This window comes from Varanus komodoensis, unplaced genomic scaffold, assembly GCF_004798865.1.
Source record: "Varanus komodoensis strain SLA01 unplaced genomic scaffold, ASM479886v1 scaffold50, whole genome shotgun sequence".
Lineage (NCBI taxonomy): Eukaryota > Metazoa > Chordata > Lepidosauria > Squamata > Varanidae > Varanus > Varanus komodoensis.
Window position 1 is genome coordinate 5,151,322 of NW_025336088.1, and position 18,710 is coordinate 5,170,031.

Below are 18,710 nucleotides of genomic sequence, written 5' to 3' on the forward strand. Positions count from 1 at the left end.
GCAGCATGTGCCCCGGTACTGCTGGCATGCCTTCTGCAATCAACAGAAAGGGCCGTAGTGCAGTTTTCCTCCTGGTCTTTCCAGAAAGTTATTCTATACACTGACAAGTTAGTTGATATTAAACAATAGTGTAATTAATTATATGCAACTTGAAATATGGCAGCAAAAATTAAACTATTCTTTTTGTTTGCCCTATGAGTGAATTTGCTGCATCCTAAGTGGGTGAATTTGTGGCATCCAGGGGTGGGTGAGACTAATTTTTCCAGGAAGCATTCCAGCAATCTTGTACCAGCCTGTATATTAGTGAGTGACCCGGAAAATGAATGGAAACCTCTGATAGGATCTGGGCAATTGCAACATCTGATGCTCATTAGAGAATTAAAAGCTGACAAAGCTTATTAGCACAGTGCATAGCAACATCAAGGGCTGCGTGCAGCACAGGACTGGCAGCAATTGGAGCAAGGGCTTTCCCACAACATTCAGCAAATTCTGGCCTACAGCAGCATGTTGGTGTCTCACTTCCAAAAGACCGAGCCAGTCCTGGCTAAAAGATGAATGCTTGGCTCATCTTTCCAGAATGTAACTCAGTACAACCAACTGTGCATTTCTTGGGCCTTGCATCCTATCACTTTAGGTGCTTTGCAGTTGTTGCTTGACAAGAAATGTGCGAAACTTTGAACCTGTTTTGCTATTTGTGTGCTCACAGATTGCAAGGATACAAATGGGAGGAGAGCCACTTTTTGTTTCCAGGTATCTTTAAAACTGTGTTCTAGGCATCTTTCGCATTTCTCTGAAGTTCATTTGGTAAATCTTGATCAAGTAAGGGCGGACAGACCTCCCTGAGGTGATAATTGCCCCCAAATGGCTTTCTTTCCCTTTCCCCTTTCAATGTCAAGAGGGTTAGGGTTCTAGGTTGCCCCATTAGTTTGTGCAGGACAATGAACCTGGGGAGAGGGGGTAGGCTCATTGCTCTGTGGGAAAAGGTCTTGCTGCACCCTAGAACAAGCTTTCAAGCTCTTTGCAGAGCACCAACTTTCTCAACATGGAAAACGAAGTAGAACAAGTTCTCTGAAGACAGTAACTTTTAAAAAGCACACACACTGAGAAAGAAAGTACAAACACTGAAGCTGCAAGCTTTGATGAACAGAAAGGCTTGGGTAAGATATGATCGCAGCCTTCGAGTACTTGAAAGGTTGTCACATAGAGGATGGCTGAGCTCTCTTCTCAATCATCCCAGAGTACAGGACATGGAATAATGGGCTCTGGTTTCAGGAAGCCAGATTCTGGCTGGACACCAGGAAAAAAGCAGTATGACAATGGAACCAATTACCTAGGGAGGTCGTGGGCTCTCCCACACTGGAGGCATCCAAGGTGCAGTAGTACTGCCCTCTGTTAAGGATGTTTTAATTTGGAGTCCTGTGCTGAGCAGGGGGCTGAACCGATGGCATTACTGGCCCCTTCCAACTCCACTATGATTTTAAGATTTTTTAAGATTTTTGGAGGCTGCGCCTGTAACATTGCCCATGAAGTTGCTTACTCAGCATCATCAGCTGAGAGGACTTTGAAGGGTTCCTTCCAGAAATGGTCCTCAAGGTGCTCAAGGCAGAGGATGCTCCTGAGTAATTACCCCAACTGAGCGAGATGAGTAAGAGCCACAGTATTTAGGAGTCAGCTGCCTACATGTTCCAACACATAATTTGGGATTCAAACTGAATTCTGAGCAGTAGTGCCATCAGAGCAAGACTTAGGGCAGAAGGCAAGGCCTCTTCTCAGCAGAATGAGCAGGAGGGCCCCCGGGGTGACAGGGATGGTGTGCCACTGTTTGAAGTAGAGTCATACATATTACCATTACAGGCATCCCTGTAAGACCATTAAATTGGGAGTGCAAAATTACCCAACCGCACTACTAACCAACCAATGCCATGTTAATAAAACAGATACTTAACATGAACAGTAGAACCATGATAACATGAGATAGGTTAAATAAGCGGAACAAGTAATGTGAAAGATTAATTCTTTTAAGTCCTATTCTCCAGCCTCTTCCCCTCTCCCCCTGCCCAGCACACCCCTATTTCTCCAGTCTGGGGCACCTTAGTGACTGTGGGGAGCCAGCCAGGTGGTTGCTTCCACATTGTTTGCAGGGAGGCAGTACGGAGACTTGGCCTGTGCTGTCCGAGCTCTGCAGTCACGGAATCTCAGAGCTGGGACTCCGACTAATCCTATGCTTCCCCCAACAGTGCTGGGTGGCCATAGGATTGTGTCCTTAAACAGTATTTAATGCCACGTAAAGCATACATAATTGCTGAAAATTGAATGGTGTTAGCATTTGACTGCAGCATTTCATCTTATCTAATAGGAGTGAAGCAGCAGATTTAGTATTTCACACCTTGTTAGAGGTCATTTTTTTGCAAAAACAGGAACAGGTGCTAACACATCTGGAATGGAATGTAAAATTCTCAGGTTCAAGCTTTTGCATTCAAAATCAAATATAGGTTTTGGATTTAAAATGTCACCATCAAACTTTGAATGGCAAACTTGGGAAATTAATCAAGCATTTGGAAATATGAATGTCTTTTCTAATGAAATCCCATTGTCTGGAGAGGGTAAATGAATCCAGAACTTCCAGTAACCATGTCAAGAAATAACTTCCAAGTATGAAGGGACAGTTGCCTCAAAAGACTACAGGCATCACTAGTGGATGCCTTTCTACGGATATGAACTGACTCTTTTATTTTATTCTTTTATTCACTTAATTTTTCTCCTATGCTGTCCATTAATAAAAAAAAGTCTCTGGGTGGCTTACTCTTGGACTCTTGGAAAATGGTCCTTCAACTAATATTCACATTATTTCCATAAAGTATCCCTCCATTAAATAGGAGACATGCTGACCTTTCCTTAGTTTGACATGCTTAAACCCCTTTTTAGAGGGCTTCCACCTTTCTGTATAAAGTGTGTTATTGTCACCCAAGAAATGCAGAGGAAAAAGCGGTCCATCTCTCCTCCTCTTCCTGCCATTGCCCACCCCCCTCTCTCCCACTCTTCTCTTCCTCTTCCCCTGAGCCCAGGTGCAGATCACTCTTGCCAAGAGAGAGGTCTGATGCAGAAGGGCTTCGAAATCATGGCAATGGCTACTGCTGCAATGAGCCCCTGCAGTTATGCAGCTGCATTTCTTTTTGCACCTCACACGTCTGTCTCCCTGCCGTAACCACTCATTAGTTCATTTGCAATATGGATTAACTTATAACTTATAATCAATGTGATTACGTTGCAAGAATGCATCTGCTAGGGAATGCTCCATCAAGAAAGGGTGGGGTGTCATTCTTGCAGTGTGAAGGAAGACCAAAACTTATCTTCGTGCAGTATTTTCCACCAGAAGGGATGAAACAACTCTTTGCAAGCTAACTAGTGAAGATAATAATCTTCACTAATTGCAGATTGCATGTTAGTCTCTTTGTGCCATTACGCAATCCACTATGGCAAGCATCTTCTGAATATTCATGACTAATATAAACTGGGATACATTCTGCATATAAATATAATAGTTAAGACGGGGCTTAGATCTAGCAGTTCCTCAGTTCAAACTGGCACTATGGGGCTTTGACTTCTTTTCTCCTCCACCTTCTTTGGAATAGCTCCAGAGGCAGGCTAGAAAGCACCTTGGCAAGCAGCTCTGAGCTCAGAAGGTAGCTTTGTGCAAAGTGTGGCTAGTTTTGTTTCCCTGTGATTCAACAAGTATTGAAGAACAGGAGCAAAGAGACTTCAGAGATGAGCAACTTTGGATTTCAGAAATGCCCATCTCCTGGGTGGAGCCAGGAAGTGAGCAAAATCACTGTGGTGAAATCTGGCAAGGCGGAGTGAAACCGTGTTGGAATTTTTAAGCCCTGAGCAAAGCCAGGCAGAATCTGCTGAGCTAAGGATGGAGCCTGTCACAACATGGAGACCAATGATTTTTCAGAGCCCTCTATTATTTATCAAGTCAAATGTGGTCTTATCAGTAAAATAATAGTTGGTTGGCCATCCTGCTCCAGAGCAAAGCAAAGCAGTTTGGTCTTCACTGCAAGAGGTGGGAAATAATTTCAGGAGATGTTTTTAAGAAATTCATCTAGAATTTTGAAGAAATTCAGCTAGAAATAGGGAAAGGCCTCGCATTGAACTTCCTGTCTCCAGGGCTTGGTTATCCTGGTAGGCCTGTACCCCTGAGATGTTTTAGCCTTCAGCTCCCTTCGGCCCCAGCCATCATGGCCAATGCTCAGGAATCCTGTGAACTCAAGTCTAGCGTATTTGGAGGGCTCCCAAGACTGGCCTACACTGTGAATTTGTTTTCTTCCTCCATATCCAGGACAAGTTGAATGTTTAATATCTGAAAACACCAGAGGTGAGAGAAAGGCACAAGAAGGGAAATTCACAGCAGAGTCTTCCACAGGGTGTTAGTCCAGCTGTGTTATTCTTGCTGCAGGCTGTTCTGCCACTTCATATCCCATTTGTTGTGGAATATGCTTCTGTAGGATCACGTCCACATCCATTGTATATTTGTTGTTTCAAGTTCCTCAAGTCTTTCTGTTGTCTGTATGAAGGTTTTCATTTCTAGGCACAGGGTTTCCAGGTCAGCCTAGACCAGAAGTAGAACACCAGCAGGACAGTGTTTAAATTTTTTTGCGAGTCCGTGTTTTCCGTTCTTTAAACTGGCTCCCTCCCATTGATGTCAACAAAAGGGAACTGAGCTACACCAGCTCCAGCAGGGCCATCCTTCTCACTGCATCAAGGAGCTGTGGTGGCACCATGCGGTGCATGAAACTGTTACTGTGCTCGATTTGAACTTTGGGATTATTTTCTAATGAAAAGCCAGAACAGCTTTTTATAAATGAATAATAAAAACCCTGTAAGTCCCATGGCCTCTCCCCAAAAACCCAGAGAATACTTCCAATACTTCCCAAGCTTGCCTCCCCCCTCAAAACCCCTCCTCCACCTTGGTGAGGTTAAGAGCTGCAGAGATTTCTTTGGGGTTTGGCAGAGTACCTGAGGTACAACAAGCCCTCTTTCTCAGTCTCTCACTCTGCCCTGTGATGGTGTTGTCCTAGGGGCCATAGGACCAGAAATCCCATGGCCCTTAGGATATCTTCCCAGGGAACATAGGATCGTAGCTTTACTGCCACACGTCACCCGCAAGATACCAAGGCAAGTTGCAAAAACTTTTTCAGACTTTATAAAGAAAAGGTCAGGGAAGGCAGGCTGTGGGAAAGAAGCTTCAGACAAAGCTTGGGGCATTCCAGCTGTGAAGCAAAATGGTGTTCTGAGTCAGTGAAAAACAGCAGAGTCAATGCTGATTATGAAAATAGATAAAGGAGGAGTCAAAGGGAAAGGCAAGGGAAGGGTTTAACAGACAGGGCTGTGTCATTAGCAGCCATAAGATAAGCTTAATTGCAAAATGAAGCACCCTCATTGTGCCTACACCCAGAGTAAGGACACAAGGCATGTGTATAGGGTTATGCTGGGACATAATTTTATTACCATTAACAATGAAGAGCTGCAATGTAGTTACTCAGTGGAGAAGGCACGGCCTCCTTGTGGCCAAAGCTGAGTCAAAATGCCGTCGAAGTCTCTTTTCCTTCTCTTTCCAGAAAATGCAGGAGATTTTTTGTTTGCTTCCATCTCTAAAAACAGAAGGCCACTTTGCAGAATTTCTACTAATTATGTCTGTGTGTGGCAGCCCAGGAATGATGCTAGGGCTGGTGTAGTGTGGAAGAAGCAAAATGGTAGTCAGGCTAATGGAGTTCTTGCTGCAGCCCAGGGGGTGAATCCATTGCAGCTTTTATTTGACCATTAAGGGAGTTATCCATGGGACTTGAACACCATTTCCAAAATAGGTTCACCACCATGGCGTATCATGGATAGCTCCAATAAAGTTCACAGTGGAAGCTGCAGTGGATAAGGAACCCCATTGGCCTAGGGGTTCCTGGCCTCCACTGCTGCCCCCTCTTGCAGCACTAGTGCTAATTAGATGTCATTAAATCTAGCCATCTCCCATCACCCTACCTAAGGTTACGCCAACCTCTCAGGTTTCTCAGGGCCTAAGAAAACATTCCACCATCTGGTTGCCCAAGAATCAAACATCTGAAACCATTTTTCACTGATCTATAAGCATGGGGAGAATCCCCAAAGAGGCAGATGTATTTTTTACACTGATACAAAAAGCCTGTTTGTACCAATAATGGCTCAAATCCAACAACTTTGGAGCAGTTTTTGAGGGTGTGCAAGTGGGGAACTGAGGCTGGAAAAGCTAATCACCCACTGCTCTCCTGGTCTTACTGATGGAACTGCTTCCAACAGTTGCATAAAAGTATTGGATGCAGCCCAATGGACACGAAGTCTTTGATAGCCTGGACTGTCAGAGGGAACTACAGCGGAAGGTTCAATTGCAGCACCTCAGCTCAGTGTTCGTATTTTGCCCGCTCACATGAAGACGAAAAGTGTGTTGGTTTGGGTGTTCCTATCCCCTCCAAACACAACCTTCCCACCCCAGATAGGGAAGTCTGAAGAGGTGTGTGATGTTCTGCTCACATTTTCTGGATCGCAGGTAGGACCTGTATGGAATCTCCCATCAAACCTTCCCACCAAACATGTGAAGGGCAGGGATGAGTGGGTGAGAAGGTGGGAGCAGATGCGCCCACATCCCCTCAACCCCTTTCACCTTCACAAGATCAGGATGAACACTGATGGCTCTCCATTCACAAGCACCTTGAGCCTTGAAATAGCAGCTCACTTCTGAACCCCTTTTGACCTGACCTTTAGCGGTGTTCTCACCTCTGTGCGTCAGGGTAACAGAAGCTGCTTGAAGGAGTGGAAACTGGAGGTCTCCATTCTGAAACTCAGTCACTACTTTGAAAACCAAGATCTCTGATTGCTTCATGCACAAGTAAAGTTTTATTAGAAGTTAAAGTACAGTAGAGATTAAATAGGATGTAGACAAGAGAAAAGGCAGCTAAAGCTAGATGCAAGAAGAGGACCTGTTTGCATATCCTCCTAGGCTGTAATTCGACACACGTTTACCTGGAAGTAAGTCTCATTGAATCCAATGGGACTTTACTTCTGTGTAGACAGGTGGAGAATTCTGCTGCCAATGTATTTACCACTTGTGGGAGTGGGTTTACATGAACTTCAATAAAAGAAACTTAAGCAACTTGTTCTAGCTGTGAGTGACTTGTGAAAATGGTACATTCACCGGATTCTATATATCAAAGGAGTTAATATTCCCATTAAATATGCTGTAAAAGCAGATATTTGAATTAAAAAATGTAAAACTGACTGGAATACAGAAGATTATTATCTTAAAAATCACAATACTTTTTAGGACTGTATTTTAGAGAATCTCTCAGAATCAAATTTCAGAAGTGAAATGTAAGATTTTTGAAGGGGGTTTCCGAACAACGGTGCATTCCTCAACGGGTGTCATTTTTGGCACTTACCCACCTGCTGAAAAAGTCTGCTTTGGGTTTTTCTCCATGAGGCATGAAGTAAATTCAGTCAAGCTCTGAGTTAAATGCCTCATGCAGAGAAGCCCTTTGTCTCATCATGCAAAGCAATTTCATTTCATCTAACGGTGCTGGAGGATATGCACGTGGGACAGTCCCCTTAGAATACATGGCATCAGTAGCATCTGTGGACGGGAGAAAAGTCTCACTCTTAATATGGTGCTGAGCATTGAAGAATAAATTAAGGATTATCAAGTGTCTTCCCCACCCCATAAATCGTTATTCGATATCTTCGTGCTGTTCTCAAAATTCTTCCGAAGTCTTGCTTTTCCAAACGTCAAACTTCCCATGATGCAAAATCCAGTGGCATATTATGGATGTTTGGGATTCCACTGTAAAATATCAATAGTTTAATTAACCCTCTCTGACTTTTCTAGAAATTCCTCAGCTATTTTGTCTGATGAAAAAAAAAAAAAACCCTCAAATGCAAATATTGCTTTAGGCAAAATTTCAGTGACAACAACGTTAGACTAAATACCAAACACTTGCTATGAGGCTAATGTTTGTTCTTGCTTTTATAAGGTTCAAGTCTCATTGTTGGACATCACCTTGATGGCTTTTTGACAGATATGGTGGTATATAAATGATAATAAATAAATAAATAAATAAATAAATAAAATAATGGGAGACTTCACTTTTTGTACTGTTCAGCTTGGCAGATTGACAGTTTCTTCAAGTAGCTGAAATAATAAATCCCTAACTGCTGGACAATTGTGTGTGGATATGGGCTTACCATTCTAATTGACCAAAGATTAAAAAGAAAAATGAGTGTGAATTATGGTTCTTCTTACCTTGCTATCCAGACTGAGAATGGGATGAAGATAAGGAAGAAGACTGACAGTAACTACCACCACCACCTCCAGTACTTTCTCCTTGTGCAATTCCACCATATGATTGTGTTCTTCCTCTGCGTCCTCCTTCTTCAGAACTTCCTCCTTGTGAAATCCCACCAGGTAATTGTGCTCTCTGTCCTCTTCCACCACCTCCTCCTCCAGAACTTCGTCTTTGTGAAATTCCATCATATGAGTGTCCTCCTCCACTTCCTCCTCCTCTAGAATTTCCTCCATGTGAAATACCACCTGCCGCTTGACTTTCTCCTCCACTTCCTCTTCCTCCAGAAATGCCTCCTTGTGAAATTCCGCCATACGAGTGTCCTCCTCCACCACTTCCTCCACCTCCTCTAGAACTTCCTCGTCCTCCTGCACTTCCACCAAACATTCCACCTCCACTGCCTCCATCATGTCCTCCTTGCTGTATGTTGGCCCTTTGATAAACAAGAGAGAAAGTCAAAATTATCAGTTTAGGGGAGAGAAGGAGAGAGAGCTGAACTGTGTGATCTGACAGAAACTACACATATGAGTTATCTATATTATCCCCTGTCTTATGTGGTTGGGCCTAGGCCTGTCTCTACCATTCTGGGTGAGAGCATTTAGCATATCTGAACATACCATGGCAGAGGGGAACATATCAGACAACAGGCCTAGATCATACTTGCTGGCAAACAACAACAGCAATTCAAATACAACACTAGGGTTAGAGGTAAGTTAATTAGTTCCCTTGGGTCTTGTTCAAATTAGTATTAAAAGTTAGTCATAACTTAAGCCTCATTGTTTTTAATTTGGTTTGGATCCAGTTCACAGTCTTCTAGCTCAGGTTTCATCAACCCAGCTATGGATGCTGTTGAATGCAAGAGGGTAGTGGAGGTGGATTTGGGAGGTACAGAATTAGATAGGTTGATATTTAGCATTATTTCCATGATTTTTCACATTCATACAATTTAGGGTATTTATTTATTTATTTATTTATTTATTTATTTATTTATTAAAACATTTTTATGCCTCCCCATTCGCCGAAGCCTCGGGGCGGCTTACAACAATAAGTAAATAATCATAATTAAAAGTTTAAAATATATACATTAAAATAAAATACAGACATACAGTATAAAATAAGCCAACCTGGCCAGATAAAATTCAATAATATTAACATTTAAAATGCTGCTTAAATAAAAAGGTCTTCGCCTGGCGCCGAAAAACAAATAACGACGGCGCCAGGCGGACCTCTCTGGGGAGCGCGTTCCATAACTTAGGCGCCACCGCTGAGAAAGCCCTCCTCCGAGTAACCACCCTCCTAATTTCTTTCACGGAGGGTTCCCGGAGAAGGGCCTCTCCCGCCGATCTCAGGGGGCGGCTGGGCATGTATGGAAGTAAGCGCTCCATCAGGTAACCAGGACCCAAGCCGTTTAGGGCTTTATAGGGTACAATCCTGTGGCCTTCTGACATTGTCTGGGAGACCATAGGAGACCATATGGAATCTTAACACTGAGGTCCTCCAACCTTGGTGCATGGACTCTGAAGGTCAAGCCTCCACCCTGGCCTTCATAGCCAATGGAAGGAACCACACCAGTTCCACAGCATGCACCCTGCCCCCAGGAGGTTGCAACTGGCCTTGGAGGGGGAAAAAGGGGTGTGTATAGGATGGGGAGGAGAGGATGCTCTGGCCACCGAGTTGCACCAGCTGCAACTGGAAGGTGTCCCTGTGTCCTTCCCTCCCACTTCCTTCTGCTAAATCTAGACTATGAAAATAGCCATCTGCATAAATGCAGGGCACAAGAAGTGGTGGGAGTGGAAATTCCTGCTACCACTTTGCATTGGATGCTTCTAAACTTCTATGAACATCTGCCATGGAGGTGGTAGGATTGTTCCCTTAAGATCTTTTAAAAAAAGTATCTCAGAGTCAAATCCCAAACAGGTCTGTAAGTCATGGCAACAGATCATCCCACTAGCCACAAAACTATACAAAATCTCTTGTCTCATTAAGAGTTATAGTTAAGATATTGCAAAGGACCTCAGAAAAAATAAGAAGTGTATTATGCAAGCTGATTACCAAATATATAGTGTGCCAACATTGAGAATGCATGGAAATTAGTTGGCCAGAAGACAGAACTTTATGGCCCTCAGAAAGAATATGTGGAAGGAAAAAGCGGATTCTCAAGGGCCACATCCTGGGTAAACTTAGCTGACGTTTCGGTTTATGTAATGCAGGGACACCACCATGATTTCTACGTACGCAACGTGCTTCCCTTCCTCAAGCAACTGGTGATACTGGGAGATCTCCTGTTCCAGGCGGGTCTTGATGCCAAGGAGTGTCTGGTACTCCTGGTTCTGACTTTCCATTTCACCTCTGATACTGGACAGCTCTGCTTCCAACGGCTCTATCAGGCCTGCCATTTGTTGCAATTGCTTGTTGTATCCTCCTTCGGTGTTGTTCAGGTTGCTTTGCAAAGGCTGGATCTGGCATTGCAAAAGAAAGACAAAGCTTTCAAGACTATGGGCAAGCACTGGCTTGGTTTTAATAATCAAATAATGCATTCATTTCTCCATGTGGACAGTAAGGTCTCATTCTCAAAAAGCCTTCTCCTTGTCATGTTCATTTTCTATGTGCAGAAGTCTTCGTTTTGTTTCAGGCAGCAAGCAAATATGTAAGCATCCCGGTCACCAACTTTGGTCTTGATTCGCTCACTTTGGCTCACGGGAGGACTTTGAGAGAGAGGAGGCATCATCCTGAGAGCCATTATCTATTGCCCTGGGACCTTCTAGTCCAGAAGGTGCGTCTTCACTGAATGGAGAGGGCACTCTGCCCCTGAAGCAGTCCTTGACTGCTTAGTGCTGGAAGAGTCAGGGGCTATGGAACTAGGCAATAGGGCTTACGCTCTACACTGACCCTCAGACAGGGTGGACCAGGCCCAGATCAACCAGCCTTCATTAAACCACAGATGACTTCTGTGTGTTATTGAAAGAACAGCTCTTGTTGAGTGTGTTCCAACCAACATAGAATTGTCCAAGCTCCTGACAGGCCTGGCTTTGTCGTCTTGCATAGCTGCCTCAATCTCGGCTTCATCAGATTTGGTTTGCCAAGTGCAGCTGCTTCAAATCTGCATATCTGGGATGCTCAAACTGAGCCATCACTTATCTGCACGTTGCAATCCTGGACACGGATTTACCACCTCACCTGCTGCTTGTGACAACTGGGCATTAAAGCAGCCTTTGGCAGCTGGTACCCTCCAGTTGTCCCTGACTTTGCTCATGTGGGCTGGAGCTTCTACACCCTCCAGAAGGCACCAGGTTGGAAAAGTCTGCTTTGAACTCACCACTCCTTACAAGAAACCACAGAGTCATAGGGTTCAGTCCAGATGTCCACTGGCTCAGCTGAGCAGAGAAGTCAAATCTATCTTAGTCAACTTTGCCTTGTCCCCATTTTTACGTCACCCCCCCCCCCCACACACACATCTTCTCTATCTCTTGCTGGGTCTCCACATGGTACATCAATGCAACCTGCAAATCAGGATGTCTGAAAGGTGCAGCAGTTGATTGTCCTCACTGATCAAAAAGTCCTGAACTTCTACCCTACAAGCACTGGGTCCTGTTATACCTCATCAGCTTGAAGGAGACCTCACAGCAGCTGTATCTCAGAGTGTGTGAGACATCTCCCTTCTGTGCAAGATTCAGCATGTGAGTCCTGGGGCAGGGTCCACATCTTTTGAGAGTGCACCCCCAAATCTCTAACATTGTTGTGGAAGGTATTAGGTTCACACTAGGGTATGGTGAGCATCAACCTCATCACAAGCAGCATGAGAACTGAGATCTTGTACCCAGCAAAGAAAACCATTTCCTGTTCAGTGCTGCGATGTCTGATCTCTGAAAGGGACTTGTGCCAAAAGACACAGATAGAAATGACTTGCACAAAATCAGTCAGAAACTTTCACACACCATGCTGAGCTGGGACTGCAGCTCCATCTCCAGGGTTTGATATTCCCGAGACAGTTCCCTCAGTTGGTTGTTTCCAGACTCAATTTCCTGGCTGCTTGAATTCTCTTCCTGGCGAGCTTCGTCCATCTGGAAATGTCAAAGAAGAGACTCTACACTGACCCATAAACAAGAGACTCGCTAATTCCACAGAGAGCCAGAACAAATTTCTGCAAGCATTGCCCTAACTTATTAAACAAAATATAGGTGTGCGTTTTCAGAACGATTGCTACATTTCAATTCTATTCAGCTGTTTTCTTTCTTGCTTGCTTGCTTTCCAAATCTTATGAGACATCATTAAGATTAAGCATCCCTCAGCAGAATAGTATGCGGCAGGAGTGACACTTGCATTGCAGTGATGATAATATCTTATTGCAATTCTATAATATAACTATTTTTATTTAAACAAGTGCTTGGTTATTTTATTTTATTTCATATCTTGCTATGGATTATTTAATCTGATTTTCGTTAATTTATTGGTTGTGCTTATTGGTGTGTATGGATAGATTTTATTATGGGATGATATTTAGCATTTTATTGTTTTATCTATTTTATTAGATCATCAGTTGTTTTATTGTACTGTACATAGGTTTTTATTTTGTTTTAGCAGTTGTAAGCCATCCAGAGAACCTTCAGTTTATGAGGTGGCATAGAAAGGGAAATAAATAAATAAAGTGCATCTATGTATCTATCTATATCCCCCCTTTTTCCTTACAAAGCATACTCAAAGCGGCTTACATCCTCTTCCTCCTGCTGCTGCTCTCAATCTTATCCCCACAACAACCCTGTGAGGTAGGTTGGGCTGAGAGTCTGTGACTCACCCAAAGTCACCCAGTGGACTAAGTGCGACTGGAACCCGGATTGCCTGAGTCCCAGCCCTGCACTCTTAACCACTGCATCTCACTGGCTCCCACAATTGGCTTTACATGCTCTGACTCTGCACTTGCATACTTATTTCTGAAGCATCGCAGTGCTTATTTGCTCTTTAAACACATGAACATAACCAAGAGCGATCAATACAGAGTTGCGATCTTTATGCATTTGAAGTGCTCCTGACCCTTTTCTTATGAGACCACTATCTACTTGAAGATAAATAATTAGTTGCATCAGAAAGCTGAAAGTTCTGCTTTTCTATTCTTCTTGATAATCTTATTACAAAACTCAAATTTTGTTTATTGGTTACATCTCTATACCATCCAACAGCCAAAGTCTCTGAGCAGTTCTCAACAGCTAAAGCCATAAAATCCAACAAAATATAATGTAGAAGTTTAAAGCAAGAACAGCAAAGAGATGAAAAAGCCAAATTAAATTTGGGGTCTCCCAACGTTGCCTGAAGGGCCATGGGAGTATGAAGAGCCCCTGTTCCGAGGTCCTGTAACCTCAGAGGCAGGATGCTGGGGGCTTGCGCCCTTCACAGGTGGCACAAAAGGAACTGGCCCAGCTGCCTCTCAAAGGACGTACAGTAACTGGACCTTGGACAGGCAGAAAGGGGGTATGCCAGGGGCCTGAGAAGCGAGGAGTCGGGGGTTGGCAGTTTGGCAGCTGACATCCATCTGAGGTGGAGGGCACTGGATTTCACCCTAAAGGATCTGAAATAACAAAAACTGAAATACTAAAGTTCCTGGGAAAATAGGAAGATCTCTGCTCGTTTCCAGGGAGAGTTCAGTGTAGGCCAAGCATCTTGAGAAAGCTCGTTCCACAGCAGGGTGCCACTACAGAAAAGGCCTTCTTAGTAGTCATCTGCCTCACTTCCAACAAATCTAACATCAGATATGGCGTTGAAGCTATTTTGTGGCAGGCAGGGAAACCGTTTGGGGGTTCTGGGGCTACTGGGTTTGGGGACAGGTAAGTGCTTGGTAAAAGCAAATAATATTACTGTCTAGCTCAGGCAGGTCCTCAATATGCTAAGGGGACATTGCTAATCTGCTATTTAAGTAAATTAGTTTGCTAATTTAATTAAATTCCTAAAGTATCTTGGGAACTGTAGTTCGCTAAGGGCACTGAAACCCCTATGTTCCTCGGTGTTTCCTGCAGAGACAGAATAAGTATTGAGCCAGGTCATGACTATGGAGGAAACAAGTGCTGTTTCCTGAGATTCCACTCATGTACTCTTCCCACTGCTTCTATCTTCTTGCCGACAGTTGCCCATAAATAGCAAACACAGAGTAGTAAAATCAGCCTTCAACACAGTCCCTGGGTACCCAGAGATCAGGGAACTCACCTTGCTTTCATACCATTGTTCCACCTCACTACGGTTTTTTGCAATGACCTCTTCATATTCGTGTCTCAGAGCATCGAGTGTCTCTTTCAGATTCCGGTCACGATTCAAACTGACCTCAACAGTGACGTTCCCACCAGACTGGTGTTGCAAACTGTTCTTGATCTAGAGACCCAAGCAAAATGATCGAAATGAAAAGAGTGAACCCCTGCTGAGGTTCTCTCAAACACCCTGGGCATGGGAGAGAGCTCTCGTCACGTGCAAAGGAAGTGTCCATGTGAGGATGTGGATACTGAGTGTGCATTGCAAAGCTCACTGAAAAGTGCTTCCTACTTACAGCATGCAGTGTGCCTGGGCTGCAGCCTTAACTGAGTTCACACGTGGTTGTGCACTTTAATGTGCGGTCAGTCTGTATCTGTGTTCATCAGGCTGACACACAAACCTGCTGATACGCCTGGATCTCCATAACTAGATTGAGTGATGAATGAGATTGAGTTCTCCCAGTTCCTTCGTTATGATGCACATTTCTGGAATTTTCAACAACTAGGGTGGTTACATGGGATGCTTGAAGAATTCCATGTACTGTGAATTCCCATGCAAACTGATCTGATCTGCATCTCCTGGACTAATGTGCAGGTTGGAACTTACCCATCAGCTGGATCTCATACTTCCCAAATGTTCTAAGATGTTCTCTTTGAAAAATGTTTCAAAATAAGTTTTGAAACTTCTTACTTTGAGAGGAAATAGTATTTAAATACACATTTGGTTTGAATTTTCACATGGATTTTTCCCCATGGAAGACCACTCCCAACGGTGGCACAGAACAGAAACTGGTGGATTCGATCCTCCTTTGTGGTTGCTTGCTTTTCTGCCAGAGCATCTGTGCATTTGCCGGTTCCACAACACATGCCGCAATTTAACAGATGCAGCGTTCCCAGCATAGAGGTGCCCTGCTGAATACCTGCCTACTTTCGCGCTCTTAAGGGCCAGGAAAAAGGGCATCCATGCTATCTCCAGCACCTTCTTTTATGAAGTCTCGAAGCCCTAGCAGTGGTTCACAAAACCAGATATAATCATACGTTCCCCACAGAGTTCCCCAAACGTCCACAGCCCCCAAACCGCATACACAGGGCCAATGCAAAGAGCACAGGTGCTGAAATGAAGTATATTTATGGTGCCAAAACCTCCACATGCTCTTCTCCCACCTCTCCATCCCACCTACATTCTGCAATCTTCCTGCAGTAATATTGATTCAGTAGCAAGATTTGAAATCATTTTCCAGTATGCAACAATGCCAGAGCCACTGTTTCATTTAATCCCATAATGGAAAAGGAAGTGGTTGCTTCGTTCAGGTATTAAACAGAAATGTTGAATCCTTGTGCATAGAGAAAGATGCAAAAACATTGGTTTGGATCCAGATTTATGCTGGGTCGACTGTGCTGCCAAAAGTGGACCTCCCCACCCGCTCCTTTCCATGGCAGCCCCTCCAAGTCCCCAAGAGTGATTCCCCCTCCGCCAAAGAGCCAGATCCTCCATAAGAGGCAGGTCCTGGATCCAAGCCACAGGTCATCTCTAAAAGTCGTCATGCTTTTCAAACAAGCAAAGGGGAAATCTTACTTCATCGTGGTTCTTCTTAAGGTGTATCAGGTCTTCCTGGAGGGACTCATATTGCATCTCCAGATCAGACTTCTCCAGGGTAAGCTTATCCAAAAAGGGTCTCAGACCTTGAAGATCCGCCTCTACAGACTGGCGCAGACCACTTTCGGTCTCATATCTAATCCACATGAGAACACATCATTCGTCCTGAAGCCCACAATTTGCTCTCTCCAATCATTCATTTTGTTTGCAGCAAAACTGTTTGGCCATCAATAGTATTCTACTTCTTTCTGAATAATTATACTGTTTGTGCTTTTGCAGCAGGTTAATAAGATTTCATTTCATTTGTGAGAAAATCAGTTCCCTGTTTCCTCTGCTTATTTTTAGAATTTCCTACACACACACGGGGTGGGGGGGGGCTCCGATTTGCTTTTTTGGAATTCTGGAGAACAATTTTGCTGACGCCTTCAATCAATGAACAGATTTGCCAAGAAATCACCAATGCAACTTCTCAGGGAATGAGTAGAGGAGGAAAGAGAGAGAGGAGCAATGGAGAGAGGAGAGAGGAAAGAATGGGATCAAAATCTGTCTTCTCCTGTTCCATATTAATTGAAGCAGAATTATTTGAACTTATGAATTATGGTCTGACTCAATATAAGGCAGCCTCCTATAATCCTATTTTAAGGGCTGCCCTATCCAGGTATGTAAGAAATGTAAGCAGGCAGAAGCCAAGGAGAGACCTTGGACCTAGCTGCCCATCCACAAGTAGCACCTGGACAACAGACCATATACCAGATTCCACACACCTGGTCACAGCCTTTCCCTCTATGCTGAGAGATGCTGTCTTCCTTTTAAATGATAGCAATTATCTCTAAAGTCACATATATGTGTGTTGCACATGCAGTGCTAATCGGTATTGTTCTTTTGTTGTGTTTGTGGCACCCTGCCAAACAAGGCCGCTCTACATCCAGAAGTAATTTTCCACAATGGGAGTCCATAGACAGAGAAGCTGCAGTCCCCACTTCCCAGTTGGCTTTCAGAGGTTTGTCCATAGTGGTCCTCAGTGGTGGGGAGGGGGTAAAAGAGAAAAGCAAGAGAAAATGGAGCAAAGTGAGGAAGTCGCAGAGTGTACAAAAGACAAGTGAAGAAGGAAAGGGACAGTCTCCATGGCAACCTTGTTTGCTGTGCTGACCTTACCAGCGACAAGATATAAAACCATGGACTGGGGAAGAGATGGGACCGTGCAGAGCTTTTGTTTGCTTTGAAGTTAATGCTACACAGCTTGAACATTGCTTTCCTAACTTTTTTTCATCTCCCTCTCTGCTCACTCCATCATCCTAAAAGAGGAGAACAGTCAGAAGGGGTCAAATCCCTGTAAAATGCATTTACTTGTTCCTGAAGTCCTCGGCAGCCATCTTTGTGTTATCAATGTCCAGGATGATCTTGTTATACTCCATCGTCGAGGAAATCAGCTGCAAATTGAGAAGATGCACATTTGATTGCTGAGGAGTCAAAACGATCATGCATTCTCTCCGCCTCTTGATACAAAGTGATGAACATTTGTTGCAAATTTGTCATAATTTCTTTTTAATTATGGAAATGATTCTGCTGCTGCTGCTGCAGGTCTTCAGTTTTGCACTGGAGGCCCTGCCCCAGCATTAGGACTGGAGATTCCATGAGAGTCTTGAGCATTTCTGCTCAAGAATTTATATACAGGAGGAACCACTAGGAATCACTAGGCTTTAAAAATGAAATAATTGGACGTGGAGAACCAATGTGAAGCTACAGCTGAAGCTCACTGGGGCACCATCCCCTTGAGTGCTATTTTTAGAGGGGAAGTGTGGCGTCAATTTAAGAAGTAAATGCATCATTTCATATTGCATCTACAAACTAACGAATGGGAGTATGTATCCAGAATAAGTTAGTTGAACACACGAGTATAAGCCATGACTAGTTTGTGACCTTGAACTCAAGCCTAAACTCAACTGGCTTAGGCTGGATCCATCCCATAATCTGTAGCGGGGGGAATCAACATTAACCACAGAAATATTGCCTGCATTGCCCTCTGAGGCAGAGACCAAAGGAAAATGCCTTCACATCCCTTCCACTGAACTCACCCACTCTCAGCCACTGGATTGTGGGGGCACCTGGGGGAAGGCAATTTTTCTAAGGTAGGAACCACCCTGGGATGGGCAGGTGGCCACTGAACCATCCTCTCCATCCATGCACCCTTCGCCATTACCTCCATTTCACTGCCTTTGAGAAAATGTCCCCAGATGCATGAAACGCTGGATGCACAGCTGTCTTAATCAGAAGCCCAAAGAGAAGTCCTTCTCTAAGAGGTGAAACCAAGAGTGACCAATGGTACTGTACCTCATTGCTGAGCTGCTCGATCTCAGCATAATAAGCACTATAATCCTTTGGATCAGTACTCTGCCCCTGTTTCTGATACCACTCTCGAATTAAGGACTCAAGATTATTGTTTTCATCTTCCAGGAGTCGCACTTTGCTCAGGTAAGTGGCCAGGCGGTCATTAAGGCACTGCATAGTGCTCTTCTCGTCGTT

The 18,710-nt window shown here is 44.0% G+C and overlaps 1 protein-coding gene across 1 annotated transcript in view; it reads right to left on the bottom strand.

The window, feature by feature from the left end:
* Positions 1–8,324: 8,324 nt before the first annotated feature.
* Positions 8,325–18,710, bottom strand: part of LOC123031736 (keratin, type I cytoskeletal 10-like) — a 10,605-nt gene continuing 219 nt past the window's right edge. Inside the window, exons 1-7 of the mRNA XM_044447003.1 lie at positions 18,519–18,710; positions 17,535–17,617; positions 16,167–16,323; positions 14,553–14,714; positions 12,296–12,421; positions 10,596–10,819; positions 8,325–8,793 (exon numbers count right to left, since the gene is read on the bottom strand). The exon at positions 18,519–18,710 is cut by the window's right edge and continues 219 nt beyond it. Coding sequence (XP_044302938.1) covers positions 8,325–8,793; positions 10,596–10,819; positions 12,296–12,421; positions 14,553–14,714; positions 16,167–16,323; positions 17,535–17,617; positions 18,519–18,692 — 1,395 coding nt within the window. The 5' untranslated portion in view covers positions 18,693–18,710. The remainder of the gene's footprint in view (positions 8,794–10,595; positions 10,820–12,295; positions 12,422–14,552; positions 14,715–16,166; positions 16,324–17,534; positions 17,618–18,518) is intronic.